This window comes from Calonectris borealis, chromosome 3, assembly GCF_964195595.1.
Source record: "Calonectris borealis chromosome 3, bCalBor7.hap1.2, whole genome shotgun sequence".
Classification (NCBI taxonomy): domain Eukaryota; kingdom Metazoa; phylum Chordata; class Aves; order Procellariiformes; family Procellariidae; genus Calonectris; species Calonectris borealis.
This window is the reverse complement of record NC_134314.1, coordinates 113,953,083-113,965,156: the sequence shown is the minus strand read 5'-3', so window position 1 is coordinate 113,965,156 and position 12,074 is coordinate 113,953,083. Positions and strand designations below refer to the sequence as shown.

At 39.1% G+C, this 12,074-nt stretch overlaps 1 protein-coding gene across 1 annotated transcript in view; it reads right to left on the bottom strand.

Annotated features, from left to right (window-relative positions):
• The window catches only part of DZANK1 (double zinc ribbon and ankyrin repeat domains 1), a 28,694-nt gene that overhangs the window by 5,265 nt on the left and 11,355 nt on the right, over positions 1–12,074 (bottom strand). Inside the window, exons 11-16 of the mRNA XM_075147354.1 lie at positions 10,191–10,283; positions 8,131–8,253; positions 6,934–7,098; positions 6,069–6,297; positions 2,581–2,684; positions 410–484 (exon numbers count right to left, since the gene is read on the bottom strand). Of these exons, the coding sequence (XP_075003455.1) occupies positions 410–484; positions 2,581–2,684; positions 6,069–6,297; positions 6,934–7,098; positions 8,131–8,253; positions 10,191–10,283 (789 nt within the window). The remainder of the gene's footprint in view (positions 1–409; positions 485–2,580; positions 2,685–6,068; positions 6,298–6,933; positions 7,099–8,130; positions 8,254–10,190; positions 10,284–12,074) is intronic.

Genomic DNA, 12,074 nt, shown 5'->3' with positions numbered 1-12,074 from the left:
GAGGTCTGGCAAACGTCTCTAAACTATTGAAAATTACTAAGGTTGTTTCTTAAGAGCACAATATGCAGACTGAAGAAAAGGAGGCTCTAAGATCAAGAGCTAAGGGGTGCTAGAATGATCAAACAACATCAGCTGAAAGAAGAATGATAATATTAATAGCAAACTAATGCAATGCAAGATGATAGCAACATAACCATGAAGTCTGGCTTAATCAGATAAATATACCTGTTCAGCCAGCTCCAACAGAAAAAGAAAAAGATTCCTTTCTCTGAAGTGATGAGTTAACCTTCTCTGAACAAAAGATTTTCTTGTTTAGACCTGAATTTAAAATATATCAATGTTACACTGGCTGGTCTAGCAACAGTTTTAAACCAGCTGCCTAACAACGGGCCTCATCCCCCAAACTGACCTTGTTAATAGCAAGAGCGTAATTCAATGTAATAATGACTTCATAGTCATCCTCACAGATGGTAGCGGAATTAATCTAGAGGGAAAGAGCAGCCATTAGTATCTCTTACAAAAAGTATACAGAAATAGCTTTAGGAATAAGTCTTCCTGATGATGTTTATTAAGGAGCCAATACACAAAATCACATATGTGGCCTTTGCCTACTTGTGATATTGTACCAATACTTCCCATCTAAGACAGCAAGGGGCAGGTGGTATTTTGAGTAACTGGAAATATCAGGATGACTGAAATGCCAAATGAATCCAAAAGATGTAATAATGCTACATTTCATGAAAGTTCAGTCATTCTCCACCCAGATTTTGCAGCTGCATGAAAGGCTGTGTTGTCCTTAGGATTCCCTACTCCAGGAGAATCGGTTGCTGCTTTAGTTGTACCCATCTGTAGAAGCACAGTTTGTAGTAAAATGTGGGCACCTTTCTATATCCATTCATTGAGACAGTAGTGCTGGCAAGACGACTATGGAAGTTACATATAAATAAGTGCACAGGGATTATAAAGAAGTGGAATAAAGCTGATAAGGTTCTATTGCAGCAGGTTGAGAATTTTGAGATAAGGTTAATTGTATTTCTAATCTGCAGGAAAACTGAAAAAGCAGCATTAAACCCAGATATTTGGCATCTACTTTGAATCACTTCTGTTACTTTTGGGGGCAGTGGTTTCAAGACAATAGGATGACAAAAGGCCAAGAAGCAGCAGGAATAGCCTTCTCTAAGCAATTTAATATTTTTCAGGCATATCTTTTTGAATCCTGTAGCAAAGGAAACAAGTTGCAGTGGACCTGTACTTCATCTCCATCAAGCAGGTATCTCTTACATTTACTACAGCTTCTGAACCTATTGGTGGACCCAATAGGTCTCAGTGGGTATAGAATTCAGATGCAAAGTATCTGATGGAGTGTCATACCTCCCAAAAGTGTAATCTGCTAGATGACAATTAGATTTCTGACCCCCAGTATTCATGAACTTTTCTGTAGTTGTTTCTGTGTGCTAAAACTGGCGTTTTTTGACTGGTGTGTCACATCAGTCAGGACAGGCTAAGAAGTAGTGAGCTTGAACTGTAACAAGGGAGACTTAGGTCAGACACTGGGAAAAAGCTTCCCGGTAGCTATGCCAGTTCAAGGAGCTCCCAACCCTATTTCTGCCTGCATCCTACTTCCAGCTGCTCACTGCCGACCTACTTTTGTACTAGCACTGATGCCCTTTTTGTCCCTCCAGAGCTATTTTTAGCCTGGGTCAGTCACTGATCCAGTCCACAGGACATTGCCACAAGCAGTTGTGCTGGCAGCACCTAGGAAGCAGTGTGAGGGGATGCAACTCCTTAAGCCAGCAGGGCTGCCAAAGAAAGCAATACTGTACTGCAGCTGAACAGCAAGGATAATTGAGTGCAGAAATGGACTGCCTGGGGCAATTGTGAAATCTCCATTGTTGGTGAGTTTGAAAAGCTTCAAGGCAAACATCTGTCAGGAACAGTTGATCCTCCCTCAGGACAGGGACCTCTCAGTCATACCAGCCCTATCTTCTAGGACTCTTTAGGAAGAATCTCCAGTTTCCACCTTCTTGCTATCACCCCTTTAATCATTTTAATGCAGTTTGGTGACATCCTGAAGACTACATCTCCAGTAAGAAAAGCAATACCCTGTTCCTATAATACCGGTATAGTTTATACTAGAAGTAGACTATGTAGCCAAAGAGAATTGCTGCTACCTGCTGGTGTAATCCAGCCTGGAGCAGAGGCAAGCACATCATTACATCGCATTTCTAGCAGGGCTTATTTAACTGACCAACTACATGGATGTCAGTGATCTCTTCTTTTTCTTGATTGCCTGCTGTGGGATGCTATAAAAGCAGCTGAGCAAGGGCTTTCTGGCTTCTATACTTCTCTTATAGCTGTGAGGTGAGAGAAGAATAGAAACTGCCATAGGAAAGAAAGCAGAAAAAAATATCTTCAGTAAAAGACTGAGCAGAAAATGGAATGACAAAACAAATTACACACACAAACAGGTCAAGGTATAAAGAAAAGGGAGACATTTATTTTTCCAGTGTTTGTCTAGCAGCCACAAAAATCTTTTCATGAGGTTGCATAGGAAGATATTACTCACAAGGCCCTTCCTACCTTTCCCATTCGAGGTTCTCCAATCAGTGCTCTGAATTCAAGGTTGTTCTGAGCATAGCTTCTAAGGTGAGCGCAGACATGATCCAGCTGTTTTCTCCAGTAACCTGATCAGAGAGAGTTAAGCAGGAGAAAAATCCTTGAAATTGTGATTAACATTTCTTCTACTCATGTAATAGATTATTTAAAAGATAGCATATTTTCACTGAGACACAAACACTTGAATTTTTCTTTAGAAAATTCATGTGATCAAGAAAAGGAGAAGCAAGTTATACCCTAAAAAAAGGTGAAATACTTTCTTATCCATAGGTTATAATTCATTCTTAGGGCACCTCTATTCACAACAAAACCATGTCTTGGAATTGTCTTTTGGAATCAAAACTGGCCCCGTGTGAAGGAGAATCTCACACTATTCCAGATCACAAAAAAAAAACCCCATACAATATTACAACTAAGCAATTGTGCTTTATTGAACTGAATTTTAGTTGATTTGAGATCACTGACAGGTAAGCCAAATCTGAAAACTGCAGACTCAACCTATACAGCATTCTGGTCTTTGTAAATTATTCCCCAAACAAATGCCTTTCAATTATGTATGGCAGAGCATATTAGAAGTTTAACCATTCCTGATCTTTTGCCTGTCAGGGTCTCTGGGAGAGAGTCAGCATTCCTTTATGCTGGCACAGGGCATGAAACATGAGGGGCTGAATGCGCCTGGATTCAAAACTCATCTTAAGCCATTTAGAGTGTTTGCAGTATTTCCAAGTATTTCCGAAGCAATGTTCTGTTTTCATCAGAGAAGGAAAAAAAAGGACTTGTTCTCATTCTTAAGTGATTGTTATCAGGATCTGGCTAATTTTATTTTTGAGCATACTTACGGGAAGTACGGAGTATGATTTATTTTGTTGTAAATAAATTGTGTAGGCTTGGTAACCTTGTTTAACTTACACAATGAAGTTGCTCTGACCTTATCCTTCCCTTCGTGTTAAGTGAAGCTCAAAACAGTGAAAAGAAGCCAAGTCAGAAGAAAAGTGCTGCTCTGACTTTTACAAGAAAAGGCAAGTGCACAAGGATTTTTGTGCTCGGAGGACTCTTCCAAGATCGAACTGGTAGAAACTATGATGACTAAAACAGCAAGTCTTATTTGTTAGGCAGCTTTAAAGGAATATAAAAAGAAGGATCCACAGAGCAACATAAATTGTTCCCTGCCATGGTCTCACATGCAAAAACTAATACAAGTTGAAAATAGTAATTAAAAAAATCTAAGCTAGACTACTACTTGGTGAGTGATGACTCCAGAGAAGTTCGTATTATTTGCAAGAAACTGGTTCGTAACTAGCCTAGATCCCCAGATTTTGTTTCAAAAAATCCAGATGGCCAGGAACATATTCTTGCACGTTTGACGTTTTATTACATCTAAAAGGATTTTTGGCAGCACTGATGGAATACTTGAATTCATGCTGTCAATAGTTGATTACACCTATATCACACTGATTTACTGTTTGTTACAGTAGAAAAGGGGAGGCTTCTTTGTAAAATTTACCTGGTAAATGACTTGGCTCCTGTTCAAAACAGACTGAAAGTACAGCAAAAAAAGAAACACATCAGAGGATTAGTGTTTTGGTACTGCTGTTATTTTCCCCTGTCCTAACTGGTTTTTTTTAATCTTCACAAAAGAAAAGAAGGTTAGTTAATGGCTGATAGGTCAAGAAATGAAAAAAACCCAAAACTTATTTAATCACTTCTATTTAAAAACTTTAATATCAAATGTCTGATACTATTTGAACTGAAGAAATAATGGACATATTTGGCATATATAAACAAGATTTTCTGGGTGATAGTGCATGGTCTTGTTGATACATGTATTTTCAAGCCTTATAAACAGCTCAGCATCAAGGAAAGGGAACAGCATGAAAGACTTGACTGTAACAGACATTTATTGATTTATAGAATGAAATATGTTCCTCAGTCCTTGGCAGGGTCTAAAGGAGAATACATTACACAGTGCAACTTCCACAAAGTTACCTCTGCTAAATGGTTAAAAATTAACATAGTTCAAAAGCAGTTCAGAATTTATTCCCAACCTTTCCCAGTGAAAGGAGTTCTCACTCACAAGTCAAGAGCTGTACTTCTGATAGAGATATATGAATGTTCAGTGTTACTTTTTTTTTTCCTCTCAGCACTATTCCAGGCCAATCCTTTATTATCTCTGACTAAATTAAGATCCCTGACATGTTAAGTCAAGTGTTGTATTTCCTACAGTGATATCTAAGACAACATGCCACGTTTCAGAGCAAAGGAGTAGGAAAACAGATTTCCCTAGTGATAATTTTAAAAATAAAAATGCATCACCTGGATATTTATACACAGAGTCAAAACAGGAAATTCTAACATTCATTACCAACCTTTTCTACCCAATAGATAAATAACTCTGTTAACAGCCTGAGGGTTGACCCTCTGATTGTAGAAAAGAGCTAGAGATGGGAAAGCGGATCAAAAAAAGTAACCATAGTTTGATGCTGTAGTGATTTAAAATTAATTTATTCTCTGGACTGCACAACTGGACTTCCCTGTGAGATTAAAGACAATTTTGCCAATTGGGCCATTTATTAGGTCCCTAATTAATACTGATGGACTGTCTTCAAGGGTTTGGGATCTGGGAAGCTGAAGTTGGAGTTTTCCCAGGATAGTAAAACTAAAATTTCTGAAAATTGCAAACTTGTTAATGACAGCAAACAGTGAAGTGATTCCGCAAAGAACTAACTGACCAAACCAGGGACTGTGAAACAAAATCACTTGCAGTACTGATACAGTAGTCTGTGCATGGACAGTCTCTGCAATGAGCAATGTAGATGTACTGATACCTTTGCGGGCCTGGAAGATGGGGGCCTACAAGAGCTCTCAAGGTTTCTACCAACCCTACTTTTTCTAATCCTGTTAAGAGTCCCCGTCTCTAGTTTAGTTTCTTTCGCTTCCGATTTATTCCACAACAACACCCTAAACAAGTTCTTCACGTAGACAAGCCTCATCATATTTTTAAGAGCTACGATCCCCTGTCTCTCAGAGTTATCTTTAACAATACTGCCAGCAGGCGCTATCGCAGTACCAACTGAGCTTCATGTTGCGGGGAGTGGGGAGCACGCTGAGAGGTGGGGTGGTTGTTCAGTGGTTTCCAGTTCAAATATAGGACACTTGCCCCTGATCTTGTAGGATCTGAGGAAATCAAACTACTAGCAAATTAGTAAGGCTGCACAGGGGTCAGTAACCATAATTTTGATATTGCTGATAGGCATTCTTTTAACTATTGATGGAGATCAGTGATCTGAGTTCTAAGGCACTGCATTTGCAAGTGACCGGTGGGAAGACAGACTTGTAAAGAGGTAAATCAGTGTTCTACTGATGCCACACTCCATAGACTATAATCTTTTCAAGAAAAAGCAAAGTCATACATAGCAGCTTTGTTTAGAAAACATAAAATCAAAACTCCTAACCTTTTCCAGGACTAATGGCTGTCAGGAGAGGCTTATGATCACTCATTTTTTCCAGCTTTTCTTTTTGTGAAATCAGCTCAAGCTCCTTCTTTTCCAACAGTTTGCTAGATGGGTAAAAAAGTCCAATGGTCTGGGTTCCCTTATCTTCTCTTTGTTTTAGTTCTGCCCTTGATTTGGGCAAGGAAACAGGAAGAGGCTGCCAGGCAACTTGAGCTTGAAATCGTTTAGCCTGTGGGGAGCGGAGGGGAAGGAAAAGTGTAAGTAATATAATTAGATATAATTAAATGGCTTACAAGCAGAAATTAACTAGAAGAGTATACAAAATTGTAAAGGAATGAAAAAGCTAGCGGGAAGAATCAGTAACAATTTTTGATTTTAATTACCAGTCTGTAATAATGAAGTAACTTACTACAAATATTCAAGCAAAAGCGAAACTCTTGATGATTGCCAGCAGAACGACATGTATGCTTTTGTAGGACAAAAGCTGTCCTTGCTAAATGTTATGGTCTTTCTTAAAACAGAGTTTTCAAAGCAGTGTTAACATATGCATGAAAGAATACCTTGTATCATCAGGACACGAATAATTCACAAATAATAACAGTACTTAAAGAGCTAAGACTTTTGAAAAGCTGATTGTTTCTCACTTTCCTATTTAGAATAAGGCTGGATTAAGGCCTTTGGCTAAGGCTACTTTTTGGCAGAAAGCAGTTCTCAGAATAAACATCCTTGGTTTTGCCCTCAGCATGCTCACAGACCACAACGTTGTCTCAAAGAGGAAATGAATGGAGTTGTGCCGATCTGTAGCCGCAGTGGACTAGCCTTTTAGCTGTGTTCAAGCCTGGCTTTGTAATACTGTGTGTCTTACCTCAGAAAACCCCACTGAGTCCCCAGCACCCATGAGACTGCCGTTCCGAGAACCCACCCTTGATGGGGCCTCTAAGTAAACACCGCAGGACCCACAGAAGCGAGCGTATGGACGGTTGCTTGTACCACACTTGAAACAAGTAAAGTAGGATGGAGGAGGTCCAGGCTGGAAAGTTGAATGGAACACTTGTCACTACAAAAATATATGATGCATGGTTCAGGAAAGATAAAAGCAGTGACATGAATAAAATTTAGCACTACCTAAAGCTATTAGATTAGAAATATTAACCAGGATACCAGACTGCTAACACACTGGCAGATGCAAGACAGTAAATCTTCAGCTATCTCAGCACTGTGCTATGGAAGCAAACATTTTTTCAGACAGATCTAGCATTTTGGTATGTTATTTTTTCAACATACACTTTCAAAAATAATATTTCTTTTCTTTGGCAAAGCCCTCTCATTAGTAGTGTGTGCTCTGATATTCAATAGTGACTGCAATTCTTTCCTGTTCAATTCTAACACTACCCCCACCACCCTGAATCCCCTGGTACAGTACAGGACCAATAGTTATGTATGCATATATAGGGGAGTGTTTATGTAGACTTAGCTCACAGGAAAAAAAAAATTCTCCCCAAGTGTGATCTTAGCTTGAAACACTATACTTATAAAAATACATACCAGAGGAAATTGTTTACATTGATTGTACCATGCAAAAGCTCTACTGAGCAACACTTAAGAGAAAGTCCTTGTCTTCAGTGAAGTTAATGAGGCCTTCAGCCAAAAAAAATTGCAGGCATCATCTCATCTCTGGTGATTACTTGTATAGGTGATCATAGCCCAGAGTAGATATGGGAAAACTTGCATTAGGTTAGCCTATACTTTAGCCTTTGATGGATAAGTTACTTTGGCAGAGTACACAGCTATTGCATCTCAACTGATGCAATGAACTGATGCTCATTGACCCGTGGTAATTTGTTTACATCTCTAAACCCTTAAGTCACTGACTGACATGTGGTCAGGATGTCATCTAAGCTTTTAATTTTTCTTTATATAATCCTATGTGCTCTAAGCAAGTGTTTTGATAATAATAAGCTATTTACTAACTGACAAGAGTTTGCAAAGATAAGTTTGAAATTGCTGCAGGTCACAGATGAGTAAAAATAGATTTGTCAACACGAACACCAAGAGCACGTGCCTTGGCTCCACACCAGTCACAGAAACGGGCATCACATTGGTTAACACGATTGCATTTGGAGCACAAAACTGTCTTCCTTTGCTGGCTGGGATAAGGCAGGGGGGCGTCTCCTCCAAACATGGGCTAATAAAACAAAAAAAGCATTAGGGAGAAAATACTTCTTATGGAGAAAAGTTCACAAGCTAAATAAGGTGAAAGAGGAAAGCAAGCTACTTTGATAACATAAAGTAATATTCAGCCTAAAAGAACTATTTCATCTTAGAATAAGCAACAGACTGACTTGGATCTAACCTGTAATTTTTTCATTACAAAACCACAATAAAATGTGGCATTAATTAATTTTTAAATATTTTTAGCAGAACTGAGTGCACAAAAAAATTATTTCCTTATCAATCGTGTCTTTTTACACTGAGTATTTATTAATATGGCCCCATGTAAAAGTACACTCGCAGTTAAGAGGGAGTTTTCTCTGCTGATAAACTTCTATTTTCAAATCCAGAACACAACAGATATTTTTCTTTGTACCTTTCTTTGTAGTAGTATGGCAGGGAGAGTGTGTTCAGACAATCAGTTTTCTCTCAGTTTGATATTTGCTACATAATTTTTTTTTGCACTATTTTACCTCATACAAGTTATATATTACCTAGCTTTCGTACTACAATTAACTTATATGTTTATGCAAAAGAAAACAGATTTTTCAGCTGAAACTTCTAGAGGTGGTTTATAGAACCTAGTTAGGACAAAGAGGTCTTAAAATGTTTTGTTAGGTTTTGCCTCAGGGCTTATACAGTTTATTTTCTCTGCAAGTCAGGAATATGGATAAGGAACAGTACCTGAGGAAAATTATTTTGATTACAGACACCACAATAACAAGTAAGCAAACACAAAATAGCCCTATTTTCATCTGTGGCCTGCATTGCAATTTGAATGATGTAACTTGGCGGTTCATTTGGAAGATAAAATTTACAAGAGCACAAGTCTAAACATGTTCTAAATCTAAATTATTTAATAATCATTAATAGTAATATCAGCATTATTGCTAGTTATTAATTATTCAGGAATTACTATTGTTATCACTAATTAATCACTATTATTAGTAAAATTTCTGATTACTATTAATAATAAGCATTTAACTTTCTCTCTTAGCTACTACAGATCTCACCATTCAAGTCATATGCCTAACTACATATGCAGCTACATATTAATATCTACATTCAGTGAAGTGGTTAAACATATGTTTATCTTAGGTAAGTACAGATTCCTACTGAAATTCACTCTGAAATGACACCTCAGTGTCTATACAAGAGACCTTTGCCTCTAGCTACTGACAGTTTTAGAACTCAGGATGTTGCTAATATAAATCAGAAGATTTTAACTTGCAAATGATTATTCTTCTCTCATTTCTATATTTATCACAACCTAGAGAAGTGAAATGTACCATAAGGTTTTCATGCAAGACTCTTCTCTTCAGAAGTGAAAGTAAAATTCTTCTAAGGAACCAAATGGGCGAGCTAAATGGGCAGTTGAAACAGACAGCAATTTTAAGGGGAACATTTATTGTTGCTTTTCTCACCTCTGTGCAGAGTCACAGCCAAATACAAGCATAGTAGCTGTAATGCATGTAGGGGAAGCAGCAAATGGAGATAAGAAAAATAATGTAAAAGAATATTTTATTTTCAGAAAATAATTGAAATCAATGAGAATGATCTTCCTGATGTATATACTCAAGTTTTCTATTGCAATTGAAAATAATCTGAACACAAACAAGACTCCCTTGGAGCCAAGACTACCCGTTTTCTAAGCGCCTTCTGAGCTTTCACAACGGCATTTGCAATCCTGACCTCCACAGGAGAAACTTGAAGGTATACAATACACTTATGTTTAGCCGGACATTTGTGATGGACCATCTGTGGGAGTACTGGGCTTGAATATGGCATGGGGGAGGGATTCTCTGCTTTTGTAACATAGGCACACAGGGATATGACTTCAGTTTTCCAAAGAAAAAGAATGTTATGCTTTGATTTGATTAACCATAGTGCGATTCATGCAAGAAGCCTTACCGTCTGTATTTCAGGCAGTTTGCTTTCACAAGTCACACAGTGTTTATGGTGAAGAGGATTTCCTGTGCCACACACCTGACAAATTACTTTACCCTTTTAAATAGAGAAAGAATATATTTCACATGGTATTTGAAAACTGTGAACAACAATAATAAGAAGAGGCCTTGATCTTACAAAGTGCTGTGGTTATTCAGCCCTGCAGATAGAAGAGATCCTTCAAGTCTGTGCTGTGGGCTTCAGAGTTTAGTTAGGCCATATTGCCTGGTCACCACAAATCTACGTATCTTTTTTAAATTTGGCAATTTTTTTTAAACTATGGCACAGTTCCCTCAGGAGATCCAGCATCAATACCTCCAGATCTTTTTATGTATTAGTGTCAGTTTGCTTAGTCACTGCACTCACACAAAACAGATAGTCTAGTATTTGCAAGGAAAATTATTAATAATAACAATATACCATGAGGGTGCCCTAAAAGATCTTAGCAAGGTCACTATCAACAAATGAGTTTCCACTAGGGCTAAGAATAATGAGTCTGATATTTTGATTGTTGGCACCAATTAGTTCAGGTTTGTCTTTGCACCTACATGAAGATTATCATAAAACATAAAATTTGGGCCAATGTCTATAATCTACTTTGACATCAAGCTGATAACTGCCTCAGATTATTAATCTCCTTTGTTACCTGATAGGTTTCAGTCGATAGTTTCCTTTCAGCATTCTTCTCTTTCCAAAAATGTTCCCTTGCAATTATCACAGAACCACAGAATGGTTGAGGTTGGAAGGGACCTCTGAAGGTCCAACCCTGCCCTGCTCAAGCAGGGCCACTCAGAGCAGGTTGCCCAGGACCATGTCCAGATGACTTTTGAATATCTCCAAGGATGGAGACTCCACAACCTCTCTAGGCAACCTGTGCGAGTGCTCAGTCACCCTCACAGTAAAAACGTGTTTCCTAATGTTCAGAGGGAACCTCCTGTGTTTCAGTTTGTGCCCATTGCCTCTGGTCCTGTCACTGGGCACCACTGAAAAGAGCCTGGCTCTGTCTTCTTTACACCCTCCCTTCAGATATTTCTGTACTTTGATGAGATTCCCCCAAGCCTTCTCTTCCCTAGACTAAACAGTCCCAGCTCTCTCGGTCTTTCCTCCAGATGCTCCAGTTCCTTAATCATCTTAGCGGCTCTTTGTTGGGCTCTCTCTAGTGTGTCCATGTCTCTCTTGTACTGGGAAGCCCAGAACTGGACACTGTACTCCAGATACAGCCTCTCTAGTGCTGAGTAGAGGGGAAGGATCACCTCCCTTTACCTGCTGGCACCACACTTCCTAAATGCAGCCTAGGATATCATTAGACTTTTTCAAGCAGATCCTTGAAGAGGCCAAAGTCTGCTCTCCTAAAGTCCAAGGCTGTGATCTTGATTTTTGCTCCTGTTCCTTCCTCTCAGAGTCCTGAACTCCACCATCTCATGGTCATTGCAGCCAAGGCTGTCTTTGACCTTCATATCCCCAGAAGCCCTTCCCTCTCTGTAAGTATGAGACCCAGCAGAGCACCCTTCCTCACTGGCTCCTCCATCACTTGTATCAAGCAGTTGTCATCAATGCTTTCCAGGAATCTCTGGATTGCTTATGCCCTGCTGCGTTGTTCCTCCAGCAGATATCGGGATGCTTAAAGTCCCCCATGAGGACCAGGACCTGCAAATGTGGGCCTACTTCTACCTGTCTGTAGAAGGCCTCATCCACTGGTTCTTCCTTGTCCGGTGGTCTACAGCAGATGCCCACTACGATGTCACCCTTACAGTCACGTGAACCATCCCTCCACGTCTCTGTGGTCCCATCAAGATCATAGCCCTACAACTGCACGCAGATGAGTACCTTGAGTTTACTCCACATACT